At 37.6% G+C, this 21,179-nt stretch overlaps 1 protein-coding gene across 9 annotated transcripts in view; it reads left to right on the top strand.

Annotated features, from left to right (window-relative positions):
- Positions 1-21,179, top strand: part of QSER1 (glutamine and serine rich 1) — an 88,109-nt gene that overhangs the window by 19,714 nt on the left and 47,216 nt on the right. For 4 of the 9 annotated variants that reach the window (XM_085011475.1, XM_085011477.1, XM_085011478.1 and 1 more), the window contains 2 exons: positions 19,617-19,729; positions 20,131-20,292. In XM_085011475.1, coding sequence (XP_084867601.1) covers positions 19,617-19,729; positions 20,131-20,292 — 275 coding nt within the window. Of the gene's footprint in view, positions 1-230; positions 3,351-19,616; positions 19,730-20,130; positions 20,293-21,179 lie in introns of those variants that run through there. The other 5 variants (XM_085011476.1, XM_085011480.1, XM_085011481.1 and 2 more) reach the window with 3 other exon arrangements.

Here is a 21,179-nt window from a genome sequence, read left to right as displayed (position 1 = left end):
AAGTGTATTGTTTACACAAAATGAAGTAGGATTTTCGGGGTAAATAATGTATATAAAATTAAAATTAATTTACTTAAGAAATCACACTTGATTTAACAATAACCTGGTACAAAGTACCAGTTGTGCCTCCTGTACACTAATATCAGCTGGGGGCCCTGTGTGAAACATAATTTCTCTCAGATGATTTCTCTGAGGCCCCTTTGGTGAAGGGCTCAATATTATGGTTGGCGGCAGGGTTAAGGGAACCAAAAAGGGATATTGAGACACTGAGTAAGTAGCAGTGTGAAGTCACTTCTAGGCCTGCGAAAGGACAATGGTTATTGAAGCCCAGAAGGGGCTGTAGTTGTGGAGAGATGCAGGATGGCTGGAACCATTGCTGTGATACAGGGAGGAATTGACAAATAATACTCAGACTCCTCTCTTGTCTTCTCATTTCCTGCAGAACCTTCCTCTGTGGCTCCTGGAGAACCCAGGTGATGCAGTGTAGATGTTATCTCACTGTGAGGTAGTCTTTAAAAAAAATGAAGGCTCAAAAATAAAAAACAAAAATTAAGGTTTTTTTGTAAGTTGCCGAGGTTCACCTTAGAGATAGTGAATCCAGGCCATTTGACTCCTCTGTACTTGAAAAAATAATAACAACAGCTTTGTTGAAATTTAATCTACATACCATAAAATTCTTCCATGTTAAATGTTCAGTTCAATGATTTTTACTGTATTCATCACACACCAAGGTGTCACCACAATCTAATCTTCAAGCATTTTCATTACTCCAAAGAGAAACCTCACTCTCATTCTGACCCCTAGGCAACAGTTAATCTGTCTCTAGATTTGCCATTCCTGGACTTTTAATATAAATGGAATCATAAAATATGTGTTCTTTGGTGTTTGGCTTCTTTGCCCAAGCATAATGTTTTTGAGATTCATCCATGTTATGGCATGTATCAATACTTATAAATGCTTAAAAGGAAGCTCATTTGTTTATCCATTCACGAGGTGATGGACATTTGGGTTATTTTCAGTTTTTGGCTCTTGTGAATAATGTTGCTGTGGATATTTGCATAAAAGTATTTGAAAAAAAAAAGTTTTATTTTCCTTGTGCAGATACCTAGGAGTGGAATTGTTGGGTCATGTGATAATGGTGTTTTAACTGCCAGACTGTTTCCTAAAGTGGTTCTAGTTTCTCTACATCCTTGTCAACACTTTCGATTTTAGCCATGTTTTTAACTATAGCCATTAATATCCTGAGAAGTTCACCCTTTTCTTTTTTTAACAGTTATCTCTTCTCACATGGTATTCTGCAAAGTCGGGTTCAAGGGAAGGGAAGTATCTTTTACCATCAACAACTTTGTTATTTTCACTTCTTTATTTATTTTATTTTATTTTTGTCTTTTTGCTATTTCTTGGGCCGCTCCCCGAGGCATATGGAGGTTCCCAGGCTAGGGGTCGAATTGGAGCTATAGCCACCGGCCTACACCAGAGCCACAGCAACTCGGGATCTGAGCCGAGTCTGCGACGTACACCACAGCTCACGGCAACGGTGGATCCTTAACCCACTGAGCGAGGCCAGGGACCGAACCCGCAACCTCATGGTTCCTAGTTGGATTCGTTAACCACTGCACCACAACGGGAACTCCTTATTTTCACTTTTTTAAACTAAAGAACATCACAGTCGAATTACTCAGCAGTTAGTAGCCAAATTCATTAAACTTTACATCCCTTAACATTTATTTTTAAAGCAATTTTTATTAAACTTTGGAACTGTTTGTATAGTAATGTTTTATGCAAGGGCCGTTAAGACAATGAACGGTCTGTTTGAGTTTAGGATTCCCTTTGCTTTCAGTTTTAGTTTGGGAACTGAAGAAAGTTTTGAAGCAGATAGCAGCTAGAGTCACCTTTTAAAAATGTATTTAGTCACTCCTTTGCTTAAAAGTCCTTCGGTTGTTTTCTGTTGCATGTGGAGTAGAATCCAAATTCCTTATCATAACCCACAAAGTTTTTTATGTTTGCCTCTTGCCACCTCCCTTCCCAGGTGAATAAATCTCCTGCCACTCTCCCTTTCAGCAGTACATTCCAGTACATTCGAAGCATATTGGTCTTTTCGGCTGCTGTATGTAGCAAACTTTCCCACCTTAGGCCATGCATAACACCCCTCCCTATGGTTTGACACAGGGTTAGCTTAATACCCCTTTCCATGGAGACTTTTTTTGCTTGCTGTGTCCTCTGAAAGTAGTGTCACAATAGCATCTGTCCTCAGCCCATTTCTCATGGAGGACACTCTTTGGGTAATTTCATCCACTTTCATGACTTCAAAAGTCCCCATCTAGTAATGATTCCCAATTTTTAATTTCCAGCTCAGTTTTCTTTCCTGAGTTCCAAGTGGGAATGTTCCCTAGCCCTCTTTTGAGTATTTCCCACTTTATCTCCTATGAACACCTCACCTCAACTTTAATGCATCCAAAGTCGAACTCTTCAAGTTTGTTTATCCTTACTTGGTTCCCCATCATTCATGACCCCTCTGTCTTTTCCACCACAAATCATTGTTGGCCAGGACTTATCAATTCTATATTTTAAGAGTTCTCAAGTATCTGACTGTTGCCACTGTTCTGCCCTTATAATTTTTTTATCTGGATTTCTGCAATATGATCTTGGCCTTGCTACTTTTAGGCTTGCTCTCTTCTTCATAGTACTTAATAATCATATTATCCTCCTAAGAGTGATAGTTCTATCCTCTTGGTATATGGCAAAATTGCTATAAGAGCCTTTTCAAAGTGACTTTCAGGGTCCCAACTTAGAAGTAATAATAAAGAACTTCTTGGAGTTCCCTGGTGGCTCTTCAGGTTAAGGATCCAGTGTTGTCACTGCTGTGGCTCTGGATATAGCTGTGGTGCGGGTTCGATTCCTGACTATAGAACCTCCCTCTACTATTGGTACAGCCAAAAAAAGAAAAATGAATTTCTGAAAGTGTGAACTGGGAGTGTATGGTTTGAAAAAAATCGACCAGATGATGCTGACAAGCACCTCTGGTTAAAAAACATTGTTTTAAAATACAAATTTAATCATACAACACTGATTAAAATTCGTTAGAGGCTTTTAATTCCCTTGAAGAGAAAATGTGATATTCTCATGTCATATTTTGGCATGTGATTTTCCATAATCTGGCTCCTGTCAGACTCATAGCCCCACCCACCCCCAGTACAACTATGCAGAATTACTTAAAGGTCTACTAATTTATCATCTTATTTACATTTCCAGGTCTCTATATATGGTACTATCTCTTCTTGAATTACTCTTCTTTGTCTTTCCTTGAATAATTTCTCCCCTTTTCATTACTCAGCTGTAATGTACTAGAGGTAAGCTTTCTTATATTACATAGTGTTTATTTATTTACTTACCCTTTTTATTTCTGTGTCTTCTAGTGCCTAGCATAATACTTGTCAATCAATAGATGTTGTATAAATGCAGTTTAGGTGCAATAATAATAGCATTGATTGAACATTATATGCCAAACATAGTACTATGCTAAATGATTTATCACAACAGCTTTATGAATGTGCATGTTGTTATTCTCATATTTTACAGTTGAGGAAACTGAGATATAGAGTGGTGAACCTCAGGTTGCAGAACTTACACGTACAGAGCTGCATTTGAAGCCCATGGTTTATTTGCAAAACTTGTATTTTCATAGTTGTTTCATGGTGCATTAGTTGTTTTTTCAAATTCACAATATATAATTTCTTAATAAGGGCTGATTAATCTTATGCTTGAGGTTTTTTGTTTTTAATTCTTGGACTACAATTAGTTAAAATAAGATATTTATATTATTTGACATTTAGGTATGAGTGAGATAAACATGCTAGATAGTGTCCCACACACAAAGTTAATTCAATAAACTCAATTATGAAGACAGATTTTTTACTAAGGAATACATGTGATACAGCTCAGGGTGGCGTTGGATCCTTAACTCACTGAGCAAGGCCAGGGATGGAACCCGAGTCCTGATGGATGCTAGTCAAGTTCCTTAACCGCTGAGCTACGATGGGAACTCCATGGGGCATGGAATTTAAACTCACTCAGCTACTAGACAAACAAAATTTTAATTGCATAGATTATCTTTCAGCCACATCACCACCTCCAACTAATAGTCATTTAATAATTTAATCCACATGGAGTTCCCATGGCATAGCAGAAATGAATCCAGCTAGGAACCATGAGGTTTTGGTTTTGATCTCTGGCCTTGACCAGTGGGTTGAGGATCTGGCATTGCCATGAGCTGTGGTGTGGGTCGCAGACTCAGCTCGGATATGGTGTTGCTGTGGCTCTGGTATGGGCCAGCAGCTGTAGCTCCGATTGGACCCCTAGCCTGGGAACTTCCATGTGCCGCAGGTGCGGCCCTAAAAAATACAAAAAAAAAAAAAAAATTAATCCATAGAAGCCTGGAATTTGGGTTTTGAATTTTGAGTTTCTGATCCTTCAGTACAGACATCTGATAGTTGCTAGAATTCTTAATTTGTATGAATGCTGACTTGATATGACCACATATTAAGAGCTCAATGTTTCTTAAAAATTAAGTGTCTTTTGATAAATATCAATAGTTCATTACTTTGTATGCACTATTTCATGCCCCTAAAATTTATTCAACATACAGTCAAAAAGTATTTGTTGAATTATTTTGTATAGATCACTGCAGAGGAAAAAGGAAATAGAGAAATGTAAGAAATGAATACACAGTACAGAGAAGAGTAAACATATAATAGGAGCAAAAAAAAAAGGAATATGTGTGATAGATGAAGTAAAAATACTTAGTTCAGAATATTAGAAATACACAGAACATTAGGCTTCAGAAGTAGGAAAACTAGTACTGTGCAAGATTGTATGCTTTGCTGTAAGTCTTGAAGCATATTATTTGCAGAATCAGAACTGGAATTTAGGCCGCCTAACTTCCAATCTAGGATTCTTATCTTTCTCAACAATGAAAAGTTGATATACCTAAGACTAAAACAGTAGTTTCCAAATTTAAAGAGAATTCTATTTTTATTATATTAGAATATATATGTTTTCAATGGCCAAGCTTTTTTTTTTTTTTTTTGTCTTTTTGCCATTTCTTGGGCCACTCCCGTGGCATATGGAGATTCCCAGGCTAGGGGTCGAATCAGAGCTGTAGCCACCGGCCTACGCCAGAGCCACAGCAACACCAGATCCGAGCCGCATCTGCGACCCACACCACAGCTCACAGCAACGCCGGATCATTAACCCACTGAAGCAAGGTCAGGGCTCAAACCTGCAACCTCATGGTTCCTAGTCGGATTTGCTAACCACTGAGCCACGACGGGAACTCCTCAATGGCCAAGCTCTTTAACACAAAGAAGAAATAAGGCAAAATCATTCATTCAGTCTTAAGGAACTTATTACTTGTGTGCAAGTACTGGCTTGTTTACCTGGGGTTTAACATATTTCATGGAACTTTTGCTAATTGATTTTAAAACTTGGAATGTGTTTTATTTCTTAAGTATTATGGACATAAGAGTATACTACCTAAGGAGAAGATTTGTACATGTTATTAATTAATATCTGAATATAAATCAGAAGAGCTTATTCTCAATAATACATTTGAAGTATTTTTTCTTATGGTTATATGCTATCTTTACTGCAAATTGCCATTTTAGGTGAGATTTTTGTCACATCATCGTTAAAACTAATTTTCTATGGTAAACAAATTAGGTTGAAATTAGGAAAGAAGCTTAGGAAAAGAATGTTCATTCAGTAAGCAAGGTAGAGAGTGGTGATGAATAATTATTACTCTTTTTTGGTTTATTTTAATTTTGAGTAAATGTCACTTTTTAAATTTGATGTTTAATTAGCAGCAACTTAAAATGATGCTACCCCCTGCAAAATTCTGAACCTTCTTATTCTCAAGATTGAGTCTATATCCCATTTTGAGTGTGTGGGGAGGGGATGGAAGATGGAAGTTGTGCTCAGTTGGGAATCTAAAGATAACTATGACTCTTTTATCCTTGGCTCCTTCCTCTTCCATAGGCCTTAGCTTGGAGTACTAAGCACAGTAAAAGTCTCCTGTCTTTCTCCCTACCATCCATGCAAGCCTTCGGGGTCATGATAGATCCTATGTTAATAAATGTACATTTTAAAGGAGTTCTTATTGGTTCAAGTATAGGAATTAGAAACAAAGACCATATTTTGAGGCTTTTTTTTTTTTCCCCAAGATAAAAAAAAAAAAAATTTAATCTTTTTGTTTAAAAAACAAAAAACAGAAAACTCAATTCCTGTTGTGACTCAGCAGCTTCAGGACCTGATGTTGTCTCTGCGAGGATGTAGGTTTGACCCTTGGCCTTGCTCACTGGGTTAAGGACCCAGCATTGCATAAGCTCAAGCTGTGGCATAGGCTACAGATGTGGCTCAAATCCAGTGTTGGCTGTGGTGTAGGCCCCAGCTGCAGCTCCAATTCAAGCCTTGGCCTAGGAACTTCCATATGCTGCAGGTGTCGCATAAAAAAGAAAAGAACAGATAAACAAACAAACCTAGCCAAGCTGGTGACCATCAAATTAGTTTGAAACTTATTTTTTGTGTGTGTGTGTGTGTGTCTTTTTGTCTTTTTGCCATTTCTTGGGCCGCTCCCACGGCATATGGAAGTTCCCAGGCTAGGGGTCGAATTGGAGCTGTAGCCACCGGCCTACGCCAGAGCCACAGCAACGCGGGATCCGAGCCGCGTCTGCAACCTACACCACAGCTCACGGCAACGCCAGATCCTTAACCCACTGAGCAAGGGCAGGGACCGAACCCGCAACCTCATGGTTCCTAATCGGATTCGTTAACCACTGCGCCACGAAGGGAACTCCTGAAACTTATTTTAAAACCATAAAACTACTAGGTAGATTAGCCAGAAAATCATTATTATATGGTATATGGTGATAAACCAAGCATAGGAGGGAGATTAAATACATGTATGACAGCAGGCCTGTCTCTAACTACCGTTTTGTTTAATAATGTTGCACACTTCATGAAAAATTATCCACAGTTGCTAAGTTTGGACAATTATAACTTTTATTGAAATATAATTCACAAATCATATAGTTCACCATTTTAAAATGTATAATTCAGTGGTAGTTATACAAGACTGTGTTACCATCACCACTGTCTAATTATAGAACATTTTTCATCATCCCAAAAGGAGACACATACGCGTTAGCAGTCTTTTCCTCTTCTCTCTCCATAGCCCCTGGCAACCACAATATCTACTTTGTGTCTCCAGGGATTTGCTTAGTCATTACATTTCAGAAAAAAAGGAATCATACTATATGTAGCCTTTTGTGTTTGGCTTCTTTCACATAGTGTAGCGTTTTCTAGGTTCATCCATGTTGTACCATATATTAGTATTTCTTTTTATGTTTGAATAATATTTGATTGTATGGCTCTATCACATTTTATTTATGCATTTATTGTCAGACATTTGGATTATTGTTTCAACCTTTTGACTATTATGAATAATGCCATTGTGAACATAAACACAAATTTCTGTTTGTTTTTTTAGGGCTACACCTGTGGCATGTGAAAGTTCCCAGGCTAGGGGTGGAATTAGAGCTGCAGCTGCTGCCTGCAACAGGAACTCCACACATAAATTTTTGTGTGAACATATATATATATTTCATTTCTTTTGAATATGTACCTAGAAGTGGGACTGCTGGACCATATGGTGACTATGTTTAATTTTTTGAGGGAATCATGTAATTTTAATTGTTTTTTAAAAATTTATTGAACTACTCTTGTTTCACTCAAGGCTAATTTTTATGTCACGTACAGTCTTTATACCCCTGCGCTTTATATATAAGTTGTTCTTTTAAAAAAGAAAAGCGGGAGTTCCCCTTGTGGCGCAGTGGTAAACAGATCAGACTAGGAACCATGAGGTTGTGGGTTCGACCCTGGCCTTGCTCAGTGGGTTAAGGATCTGGCATTGCTGTGACCTGTGGTGTATGTCGCAGACGTGGCTCGGATCCTGCGTTGCTGTGGCTCTGGCGAAGGCCGGCAGCTACAGCTCTGATTCGACCCCTAGCCTGGGAACCTCTATATGCCACGGTTGTGGCCCTAGAAAAGACAAAAATAAAATAAAATAAAGAAGAAAAACATGAGTAAGATAAAGATGATGGAGGAGTAGGATGTGGAGCTCACCTTTTCCCATAAACACATCCAAAAAAAAAAAAAATTTACTTGAAGAACAACTTTCACAGAACATCTACTGAATACTGGCAGATGACCTCAGACTTCCAAAAAGGGCAAGAAACCCTCCACATAACTGAGTAGAACAAAAGGACGAAAAGAGAGAGAGAAGAGTAAAAAAGGAGTCAGTATAGGACTAGCACTTCTGAGTGAGAGCTGTGAAAGAAGAAGGATCCGTACACTGGGAGACCATCTAATTGGCGGGGAGATCATCCTGGAAGGAGGGAGAGCCTTAAAGCCTCAAGAAAAGTGCGGCAGTCTGTCTGAGGAGAACAAAGCAGAGAGAGAGCTGCACAGACAACTAGTACCACCACCTGGCGCACCACCACCTGGCGCACCACAGCCTGAGACACTCTAGCAGGGGCTGGGCACTGAGGCTTAGGTGTTGGATGTCAATTCTGGGGAGAGGACTGGGGCTGGCTGTGGGGAAACAGCCTGAGGGGGATAGGGAGTGGTGTACCATAGCCGAGGGAGTACAGGAGGAGGCCTGGGCCCATCAGAGAAGCAAGGCGCCATTGTTGAGTTTGAGGGGGAGAGCTGCAGGAATGTCATAGAAACATCCTTCTCTACATGTGCATGGGTTCTCAGGCAGCAGGGTACTTCTTGTGCAGGATATAGGGTTGGGTGCAAACTGCTTCTGACTCCATAGGTAAGCGTAGCCTGCAATCACTGAAGGTCCTGTGACCAAGCACTCCCTGCCACCCCTGTCACCCCGGGGTTCACTGCCATAAAGGGCCCTGCAGCTGAGCACCACCCATTGCTCCCACTCCGCTGGGAACGCATTTGCCCCTCTGCTAATGATCCTGGTCACTGCCCTACCTCCCTGGGGGTCACTACCACTGCTGAGGGCTAGTACCAGGCACCACCTGTAGGCACCACCACTGCCCCCACCTCTCTGAAAGTATTTGCAGTCACAGCACCTGTCATGAGGATAATAACCTACACACACTGAGGAAAAAGACAACAAGCATCCAAACCAAAAGCAGCCCTCATGCCAAAAAATATAGTAAACCCACACAAGCTACACAAGGACACTCCTGCATATAAATAGCCCTCCAAGACTACAGTAGATAATTGTTTTCCCTAAATTAACAGAATAAGAGAAATATAAGCAAAATGAAGAAGCACAAGAACCATTCCCAGTTAAAAGAACAAGAGAATTCCCTTGAAGAAGCAAGCAATGAATCAGACCTCTGCACTCTTAACAGACACTGAGTTCAAAAAGCAGGTAATGAAAATACTGAAGGAATTAAAAGTGGATATCAGAAGTAATGCAGATTACTTCAAAAAGGAACTAGAAACTATAAGGAGGACCCAAGAAAAATTAGAGAATACATTTGCAGAGATGAAAGATGAGCTAAAGGCATTGAACAGCAGAATGAATAATGCAGGAGAACAAACAAGTGACTTCCAAGACAAAAATAATGGAAATCACTCCACCAGGACAGCAGGCAGAAAGCCAAATGAAAAAAAATGAAAGCAGTATAAATGATCTATGGTATAAAATGTGCCAATCTATGCATAATAGGGATTCCAGAAGGAGGAGGAAAAGAAAAGGGGATTGAAAATGTATTTGAAGAAATTATGACTGAAAACTTTACAAATCTAAAGAAGGAAACAGATATCCAGATGTCGGAAGTACAGAGGGCCCCAAACAGACCTACACCAAGACATAGTAAAAGTGGAAAAAGTTAAAGTTAAAAGGATTCTAAAGGGGGGAAAAAAGTTAATTATAAGGGAACCCCTGTAAGGCTATAAACTGATTTCTCTGCAGAAGTGCTTCAGGCCAGAAGAGAGTGGCAAGATATATTTGGAGTTCTAAAAGAGAAAAATTTGCAGCCTAGAATACACAGATTATAATTTAAAAATAGAAGTAGAAATAAAGAATTTCTCAGACAAAAACTAAAAGAATATAGCAATACTAAACCTATTCTAAAAGAAATACTAAAAGGTTTCCTCTAAATAAGAAAGCAGTAAGAGCAGATGTAGGAAATCACAATTGGAAAGTAATCACGCAAATAAGCCAGTATACAGATAGAAAAAAATCTAATTGCGAAAGGTATTTAAGATAAACACAAGGAATAGCAAAAAGATAAACATGAAGATGTAAAAAGGGTCATCAAAATCATAAAATGTGGGGAAGGAGAAAATCAGGATTCTTTTTTTTTTTTTTTTTTTTTTAAATAGAACGTCTTTGAGCCTCTGTAACTATCAGGTTAAAGCAAGTAGATATAGGAAGGGGTTAAGATACTTGGAAAACAGGGCAACCAGGAGTCAAAACCAAATAGTACATTCACAGAAACCAAAAAGAAGAGAACACAAGCATAAAATAAAAGGAAATCATCCAACCAAAAAAGAAAAAGGAGGGAACAAAGGAGGAACATGGAATCAACTGGAAAACAAGGTTTAAAATGGCAATAAATACATGTTTATCACTGATTACCTTAAATGTCAATGGACTGAATGCTCCAATCAAGACATGGAATGGCAGACTGGATAAAAAAAAACAAGAGCCTGCAAAAGACCCACCTTAGAGCAAAGGACTCATATAAATTGAAAGTGAAGGAATGGAAAAAGATACTTCGTGCAAATGGAAATGACAGGAAAGTGGGGGTCACAATGCTCATATCAGACAAAGTAGATTTTAAAACAAAGGTCATAAAGAAAGATGAAGGATCAATTCAAGAAGAGGATATGACATTCATCAATATATATATGCCCTTCATATACAAGTACCCAAATACATACAACAAATACTAACAGACAAAAAGAGAAATTGATGGATATACAAGGATAGTAGGAGACTTTAAAACTCCACTCACATCAATGGACAGATCCTCTAAACAGAAAATCAATAAGGCAACAGAGATCCTAAATGACACAATAGAACAGTTAGACTTAATTGCTATTTTCTGGACATTACATCCAAGAAAACCTAGAATATACCTTTTTTTTTAAAGTGCACGTGGAGCATTCACTAGGATTGACCACATAGCTAGTTGACATCTCTTCTTGTATGTCTTATAGGCATCTCAAATCTAACCTGTTTTGAAATCTGAGGAGTTCCCATTGTGGCTCAGTGGTAACAAACCTGACTAGTATCCATGAGGATGTGGGTTTGATCCCTAGCCTCTCTCAGTGGGTGGGGTATCTAGCATTGCCATGAGCTGTGGTGTAGATCCTGCTTTGCTGTGGCTGTGGCATAGGCTAGCAGCTGCAGCTCTGATTTAACCTTTAGCCTGGGAACTTCCACATGCTGCAGGTGCAGCTCTTTAAAAAAAAAAGACAACAAATAAAAAATATTGGAGATGATATGGAGAAAGGAGAGCCTTTGTGCACTGTTGGTGGGAATGCAAATTGGTGCAGCCACTATAGAAAATAGTGTGGAGGTTCCTCAAAAAGATTAAAAATAGGGAGTTCCCGTCGTGGCGCAGTGGTTAACGAATCCGACTAGGAACCATGAGGTTGCGGGTTCGGTCCCTGCCCTTGCTCAGTGGGTTAACGATCCGGCATTGCCGTGAGCTGTGGTGTAGGTTGCAGACGCGGCTCGGATCCCGTGTTGCTGTGGCTCTGGCGTAGGCCGGTGGCTACAGCTCCAATTCGACCCCTAGCCTGGGAACCTCCATATGCCGCGGGAGCGGCCCAAGAAATAGCAAAAAGACAAAAAAAAAAAAAATAAAAAAAAATAAAAATAGAACTAATACATGACATCACTTTTTAAAGGAATGACTCAGGCTAAGAATGGGAAATGGGGAGTTCCTGTCGTGGCACAGCGGAAATGATTCTGACTAGGAACCACGAGGTTGCAGGTTTGATCCCTGGCCTTGCTCAGTGGGTTAAGGATCTGGCATTGCTGTGAGCTGTGGTGTAGGTCGCAGACTCAGCTCGGATCTGGCATTGCTGTGGCTGTGGCGCAGTTTGACAGCTACAGCTCCAATTAGACCCCTAGCCTGGGGACCTCCATATGCCATGGGTGTGGCCCTAAAAGGACAAAAGGACAAAACCAAAAAAAAAAAAAAAAAAGGGAGATGGGAGGGTTTGGGGCAGAAGAAAAGAGACCAATTAGGAGGTTATGATTATTCCTTGCCTGTTAAAGAAATTGTTAGAGTTAGCATGGATTTGTAATAAGACAAAACAAAAAACCCAACACCAGACCCTCCTGATTTTTACAAATTATCTTGATCATCATTCTAACACTTAAGCTTTGTTCAGATTTGATATAGATTACGGATTGTGTGTGTAGACTGTATTTTTGAGAGCCTTTTTTTGGGGGGGAGGGTGGTCATGCCTGCGGCATATGGAAGTTTTTGGGCCAGGGATTGAATCTGAGCCACAACTGCAGCAACACCAGATCCTTAACCTGCTCCACCACAGCAGGAACTCCAAGACCCGTTTTAGATGTTACGTATAGTACAGGGTTCCCATTTACCCCGTCACCCAGTTTCCCCTATTACTAACTTTCTTCATTCTTATGGTACATTTGTTATTACAAGTAATGAACTGATATTAATACATTGTTATCAACTAAAGTCCATAGTTTATTCAAATTTCCTTAGTTTTTACAATGTCTTTTTTGATTGCTCCAGGGATACCACTTTTATATTTGTTTGTTTGTCTCATTAGGGTCCTCTTTGCCATGACAGTTTCTCAAACTTTTCTTGTTTTTGATGACTTTTATAGTTTTCAGAAGTACTGGTAAAGTATTTTGTAGAATGTCCTTCTCTTGGAATTTGCCTGATGTTTTTTTCTCATGATCAGACTGGAGTTATGGGTTTTTCCAAAGGAAGATCACAGAGGTCAAGTGTTATTTTCAACATATATAAAGGGATAAAGGGTACATCTTATTAACAGGATTTATTATATTGTTAATCTTGAGCTTTACCATCCAGCAGGTAGTGTTTGTCAGGTTTCCACACTACAAGGTTATTTCCCTTCCCCTTTAGTACTGTCCTCTTTAGAAGAATATCCCTATATGCATTTCATTAAGGAGTGGGGAGTTACAGTCCCTCTCCGTGGAAGGCAGCTGTGTTCACCATTCTATCACCAATGCACACTGGTCTCCCCTCCTTGAATGCCGAGTTTCTCTATAAATTATTTAGAACTCTTCAAAGAAGATTTGTGTTTTTAAAAATTTAATCACCTATTTTTATCAGTATGTACTCATGGATATTTACTACTTAATTTTTTTGCTCACAGTGTTCCAGCTTTGGTTATTTAGATCTCTTTCGTGTGCTTCTTTGTCCCTTTGACATATCCCCCGTAAATATAGGTTTTTCCCCCTCTCTCTTTCTGTTCGTTTGGTCAGGAAGAAAATGTGAAGATGTTCAACATCATTACATAAATGCAAGTCAAAACTACAGTGAGATACCACTTCATACCTACTAGGATGGGTATTATAGTAAAAATAAAAACACAGGCAATAACAAGTATTGACAAAGAGGTCGAGAAATTATAACCCATTAAAAAACACTGTTGGTGGGAATGTAAAATATTTTAGCCATTTGGGTTGGCCATTCCTCAAAATGTTAAAATGGAGTTATAAGACTCAGAAGTTCCACTCCTAGGTGTACACCCAAGAGAATTAAAAATATATATCCACACAAAAACTTATTTATCACAGTATGTAATTCATAATAGCCAAAAGTGGAAACATTGTCCAAATAAAATATGGTGTATCTATGCAGTGGAATATTACTCAGCCATAAAATGGAATGGAGTACTGATAGATCCATGTCATAACATGAATGAGCCTTGAAAACATGTGATTGAGAGGCCAGTCACAAAAAAAACACATATAATGTAATTCCATTTATACAAAATGTGAGTGAGCAAATCAGTAGAGACAGAAAGATTAGTAATTGCCAGGGTGTGGGTGGAGGAAGATATGGGGGAGTAACACTAATAATGGGTACAGGTTTATATTTGAGGCAGTGAAATATTCAACAGCTAGCTTATGGTGAAGATTGTACACCCTGAGTATTCTGAAAGAGCTCTGATTTTTACATTTTAAAAGGGTAAGCTTTACAGTATGTGATTTATATACCAATAAAGCTGTTATTTAAAAAAACATTTAGGAGTTCCCGTCATGGCGCAGTGGTTAACGAATCCGACTAGGAACCATGAGGTTGCGGGTTCGGTCCCTGCCCTTGCTCAGTGGGTTAAGGATCTGGCGTTGCCGTGAGCTGTGGTGTAGGTTGCAGACGTGGCTCGGATCTCGAGTTGCTGTGGCTCTGGCGTAGGCCGGTGGCTACAGCTCCGATTCGACCCCTAGCCTGGGAACCTCCATATGCCGTCAGAGCGGCCCAAGAAATAGCAAAAAGCAAAAAAAAAAAAAAAAAAAACATTTAGAACAAAATAACAATTGAGATACTTAGAGATTTATACTTGTAAGAATTATATATTAAACACTGCAGAAGATTGCTGAGAGAAATTAAAGACCAAAATAAAATACATATACTCATGGATTGGAAGACTCAATATTAAAAAAAAATACTATTTTTAAGATGGTGGTTTTCTCTAATTGATGTATAGAGTCAATGCAGTGTTTTTGTAGAAATTGACAAACTGACTCTAAAATATATATGAGTATACCTGGCATAGCCAAAACAATTTTGAAAAACACAAATTGAGATTTGTACAAAATGAATCATTTATCAGAAGGTGTTATTGACCTAAAAACAGGCATTGATCAATGTAACACAGTAGTTAAGAATAGAACCACAGGTACTCCCTTGTGATGCATTGGGTTAAGGATCCAGCATTGTCACTGCAGCAGCTAAGGTTGCTGCTGTGGTGCAGCTTCAATCCCTAGCCTGGGAACTTCCATATGCCCTGGGCGTAGCCAAATAAAACACAAAAACAGCAACAACAAATACAAACAAACAAACAAAAAATAGATTCAATAGGTGAAGAATAATCTTATTAATGTATTGTACTAGGATAATTGCATATTCAAATAAAGAAAAATAAATGCCAGGCTTTACCTCACACTCTGTACAAAAAATGAACTCCAAATGAATCATAGACTGAAATAGAAAATTTAATACTATAAAACTGCTAGAAGAAAACATAAGAAATCTTTGAGATATTGGATTAGGCAAAGATATCTTAGCTACAACATGAGAAGCACAATTCATAAAATAGAAAATTGTTCTGCTCTACTAAATACATTGTTAGTAGATTGAAAGCCAAAGATTGGGAGAAAATGTTTGCAAAACATGTATCTGAACAAGGAGTTGGTTTAAAAACATATGGGCAACTCCTAAAACTTGTTAATAAGAAAACAACCCAGTAAAAATTAATAGCACTGGGAACTATATCTAGCCATTTATGATGGAGCATGATAATGTGAGAAAAAGAATGTGTGTATGTATATGTGACTGGGTCACCTTGCTGTACAGTAGAAAATTGACAGAATACTGTAGACCAGCTGTGATGGAAAAAATAAAAATCATTTTTTAAAAAATGGGCAAAAGATTTGAGTGAATACTTTAACAGAAATCTCTGCATGGTAGATAAGCAAATGATGCTCAACAATGTTAGTTATTAAGGAAATGCAAATTAAAACCACAATAAGGTACCATTGTACACCAGTTGAATGACTAAAATTTTTTAAGAGGAAATGAAACAATGTACAAACGGATAATACTTAGTGCCAGTGAGGATGCAGAATAACTAGACAGACATACAGCATTGGTAAGAATGCAAAAATTTGTAGCTACTTTAGAAAACAACCCATCTCTTTAAAAGTTGTATATGGTAATAAACATGTTACCATATAACTCAGCCATCCCCTTTCTATGTATTTGCTCAAGTGAAATGAAAACTTATGTTCAGACAAAAACCTATGCACATTTATAGCAGCTTTATTCATAATTGCCAAAACAGGAAAGAACCCAAAATTCCTTCAACTGATGAGCGGCTTTAAAACAACCACCAACCTTTGGTACATCCATATAATGGCATGTTGCTCCACAATAAAAAGTAATGAATTTACTGCTAAAAATAACAGTGATGCATCTCAAAGGCCTTAAGGTAAATGAAAGAAGCTAAATACAAAAGGCTACATATTGGAAGGGAGGGATAAGTTAGAAGGGTGGGATTAACACATACACACTACTATATATAAAATAGATAACTAAAAAGAACCTACTATATAGCACAAGGAAATGTCAATATTCTGTGATAACCTTAGTGGGAGAAAAGAATGGATGTATGTATATGTATGACTGATTCACTTTACTTTGCACATGAAACTGATACAACATTGTAAGCCAACTATATTCCAATAAAAGTTATTTTTATAAAAGACTATGTATTAAATGATTGTACTTATTGGACATTTTGGAGAAGACGAAACTGTTGGAATAGCCCAGTTTGGGGATAGAGGTGGGTGGAAGGGTTCACTATAGAGGGGCACAGGGAATCTTCTGTAGGGAGGGAACTGTTCTTACTTGGCTTTTGTAGTGTTTACACATTTGTCCTAACTCACTGATCTGTACAGTACTAGAAAGAGTGACTTATATTGTTTACAGATTGTATCTTAATTTTTAAAGATAAATATGAATCTTATCTCACAACGCACATGAAGAGTCTCTCAAAATGATTCCTAGACCTAAACATAAAAGCTAAAACTTTAAAATTTATGGAAGAAAACATAGGTGAACTAGTGACAGGACTATAAAAGCACTGGCTGTAAGGAAAAAACACTGTTAACTTGACTAAATCAAAAATTAAAACCTTGTGGGAGTTCCCTTCGTGGCATAGCAGAAACAAATCTGACTAGGAACCATGAGGTTGCAGATTCCATCCCTGGCCTCGTTAAGTGGGTTAAGGATCCAGCATTGCCTTGAGCTGTGATGTCGGTTGCAGACTCTGCTTGGATCACGCGTTGCTGTGGCTGTCGCGTAGGCTAGCAGCTGTAGCTCCAGTTGGACCCTTAGCTTGGGAACTTCCATTTGCCGTGGGTGTAGCCCGACAAAGTAAAAAACAAAAGCTTAAAACCTTGTTATTCAAACTCAGAAGCAGAGAGTACAGTGGTGGTTACCAGTGGCTGGGGAAAGGGGAAATCAAGAGTTGTTTTGCAGATAATGAAGTTGTAGGTATGCACAGTGAATAAGTTCTTCATCATGCATGAACAGATCTGCTGCACCACGCGGTGCACATATAACAATACTGTATTGTACACTTCGTTAAGTGGGTACATGTTAAGTGCTCCTTACTGTAAAGGTAATTGGTGAAAACTTCAGCCTGGAAGAAAACATTCACAATACATATCTGACCAAAAAATGTTGATTCAGAATATATTTGAAAAACTTCTTTAAACCCAGAAAGAGCCAACAACTCATTTTTTTTTTAAGGGCAAAAAAATTGAACAAACTTCACAAGAGAAGCTAAACAAATAGTCTGTAAGCATATAAGATGCTCCTTATTGTTATTAGTGAGATGAAGATTAAACCACTGACAACATGATTATAGTTCGCACGAGGAATCTTGAGATAAACCATAATGGAGAAAAAATATTCAAAAGAATGCATATTTTATATGTAATAAAAATTTAACTGAATCATTTGCTGTATAGCAGAAGTTAACACAACATTGTAAATCAACTTCAGTTTTAAAAAAGAACAATGAGGAGTCCCTGTTGTGGCTCAGTGGATTAAGAATTGACTAGTATCCATGAAGATGTAGGTTCCTGGCCCTGCTCTATGGGTTAAGGATCTGGTGTTGCCACAAGCTGCAGCATAGGTCGCAGATGTAGCTTGGATCTGGTTTTACCTTGGCTATGGCGTAGGCCAGCAGCTACAGGTCTAATTCATCCCCTACCCCGGGAGCTTTCATATGCCACAGGTATACCCCTCAAAAGGAAAATAAAAGTCTACAATGATATATTTTTAAGTATAATGTATACATACTTAAAAATATATTCCTATATATTTTTATATAAGTATATATTTATGTACTTGAGAGCAAGAAAAGGGGAAGAAAAAAGCTCATTTTAATTTTATGGATGAATGCTAACTTTTAAATAGTGAAAAATGGTGTAATTAGAAATTACTGTTTCTAATCTCTAGTGCAGTTATTGAAACGAAGGTCATGAATGGGTCGTGTCTGAAACCATTAGCTGTTGGGACAAGATATTGACGCTGTCTTAAAATAACACCTCACAATTGCATACTAATTCCAAAGAAAAAAAATAACTGCGCTGAGAGATCTGACAGTACCTTAACCATTTCAAGTTTAGCATCATCAGTAATGAGACAAATTGACATTATGTGTGTCCTCATGAGATACAATAAGAATTACACAACATCGCTTATGTGCTTCTCATGAAGTAGCAATCAGACAAATTCAGAATTTGGGATAGCCTATATTCAGCTGACTTGGATTCCTCAAAATAAAGTCTGTATCATGAAATTAAGGCAAAAATGGAGGCACTGTTCTAAATGTAAGGAGTCATAACCAAATAATAATTTTTGAATTTTGGTTGCATTTTACAGAGAGCTTTAAAATATCAGACATTTTGGCAACAATTGGGGGAAAATGGACTATGACCTCCATCTTACATGCTACATATTACATTATAGACTGAATGTTAAATTTCAAGTCCAATACTGATACTTAGTTATATCGCTGAATGTCTTATTTCTAGGAAATAAAGCTCAATTATTTGTCTCATGATGTCTACAAGTTATTTTCAAGTAGTTTAACAGTGTGTATGTATCTGTGTATAAAGATAAAACAAATATAACAATGTTAGCAGCTGTTGAATCTTTAAGTAAAAGGTATATGGGTTATTTACAGTACTATTTTAACTTTTCTGGGGGTTTAAAAAATTCAAAATAAAAAAAGGGAGGAAAATATCTTTTTCTGAATTACTCTCAAAATGTACAAGATTGAAATTTTCTGAGAGAGTTATTGGGAAATAGTGTTAATTATAAATTTATTTGAATTTATATGATATTCCAAAGAATATTAGAATTAAAGGAATTTGAGAGATTATCTTGTCTAGATCCTTTATTCATACGGGTGAGGAAATTAGTCCAACGTAATTGAGTTACTTACTGAAATCACATGGTAAACGAGGAGTCGAGCTTGGAGAATGAATTCAGCTCTCCTGTTTTCTAGAATATTGTTCTTTACACTGTACCATATTACCTCTTCTGAAAAGGACTTTGTTGGAGGTAGAGTTGAGTTAAGAAAATAATTCTTTCTAGTATATCTTCAGTATTTCCCCCCCATTTTGACAGTACTGTTGGGACTGTATTTTATCTCTTGATCAGGAATTTAGTCAAAGACTTAGGCTACTTTTGATAATTGCTGTCCTAGAAATTTTTGGTCATGTGATTTGAGCTTTGTGTTTTTTGTCATTTATTTTTATTATCCTGTAGTTTAAGCTATGAAGAAGGACATCCCTCACACTCTGAAACAGATCTCCTTCAGAGACAGAATTTTGCAGCCTCTCATCAGCTTCCTGGATATGCTACTACACCTCAGCCAACCGGTAAAAATTCTCTTGTGAAATATACAGTGAATCTGGGTACATTTAGTGAATAAGAAGAAAAATCACTTTTCAAGTGTTGGGTTGTGAAAGTGTCCAGGATGTAAGAGTGCCATGGGAAATGTTAAGATGAAAATGAGATTAAAAGCTTTTTTGTCTTTTACTGATAAGGAATATCTGTATTCCTTAATTAGTAGGGTGATCTTTTTTTCATGCATCTTTGTAGATTTTAAATTATAACTATGCTTGGCAAATTAATATTTGTTTGCCATTCAAAATAAAACAGGATAGGGTTGTATAAGCTTTGGCCTCAGATTTCAGCGATTCCTTTTTAAAATAGCAGGAATATCATTTTATATTAATATATATTTTTACTTTGGGATACATCTTATTTTCAAATGTAGGTCTTTCTGGAATATTTGATACTAGTGTGAACAATGCCAGCACTAACACTAAAGAATCTTCAGTGACGAATTTTCTCTCTGCTGTTGAATCCCGAGCTGCTCAGGCTGCTTCTTCAGGAACTACTCTTTTACCACAATTCAGGGCCCCATCCTGGCAGACAGGTGATTCTTTGTTTTCAGAATTTCTAAGTCCTATAAAAATATTGATAAAAATTCACTTTTTAGTCTTGTCATTATGGTAGTGTGGCTGAGAGTGGTGTTAATTATTGATTTTCCAGTGAACTTTAAAACCTGGAATTTTTTCACTATTTTAAGGTGGACAAAATTCAAGAAATTGTTACTAGCAGAATTTGGTTTTAGTACTCTGCTGAAACTAATAAGTTAAAGAAGGTAGGTAATTGTTAAAATTCTAGATGTAAAGTTTTTATCTGATGATTTAGTTACTTGTTTACTTAAGAGGAGGAGAGATTAAACTTCTTTTTCATTTCAGCTTTATTGAGGTATAAGTGACATATAAAATTGTAAGACATTTAGAGTATACATTGATTTGATACACATTTACACTGTGATGAATCCCCACCATCTGGTTGGTTAACACATCTTCACGTATTTACCTTTTTGGGTGGTCTTTTGGTGAAAGATTAAATTTCATTTATTTTAGTGACTTCAGGCTTGGGAGGTGGTATAGTAAAAATCAATCTTGGTGACTAAGTCTCTGTTTTGAACATTCTAGAAGAAAAGGCACATAAGCAAATAGCTTGACAATGCAATTAGTACAGTAAAAAGTAAAATTTTTCAGGGTGTCAGGGACGGTTTCATGGCAAAAGAGGTATATGAACTTAGTCGTGAGAAATAAGTAGAGTTTGCCCTGTAGCCAAAGGAGGAAAGCACTTCTAAGCAGAGAAAGCGTGGAGTAAAAAGCTCTCGAAGGAGTAGTAGGGGGGAAGATAAAATGAGCCAGGAGATGGCTGCGAATAGCTGGGCAGCATTTCCACCATGGTCTTTTCTGTGTTAAACTTATGATACTGTCTTTTTATATCTGTCTCCTT

The sequence above is a fragment of the Sus scrofa genome, chromosome 2 (genome assembly GCF_054392235.1).
Source record: "Sus scrofa isolate SSC_HxYL_T2T_F1_AM1 chromosome 2, Sscrofa_HxYL_maternal_Yorkshire_Landrace_v2.0, whole genome shotgun sequence".
Lineage (NCBI taxonomy): Eukaryota > Metazoa > Chordata > Mammalia > Artiodactyla > Suidae > Sus > Sus scrofa.
Note: the sequence above shows the minus strand (reverse complement) of the source record. Positions and strands in the feature narration are given on the sequence as shown.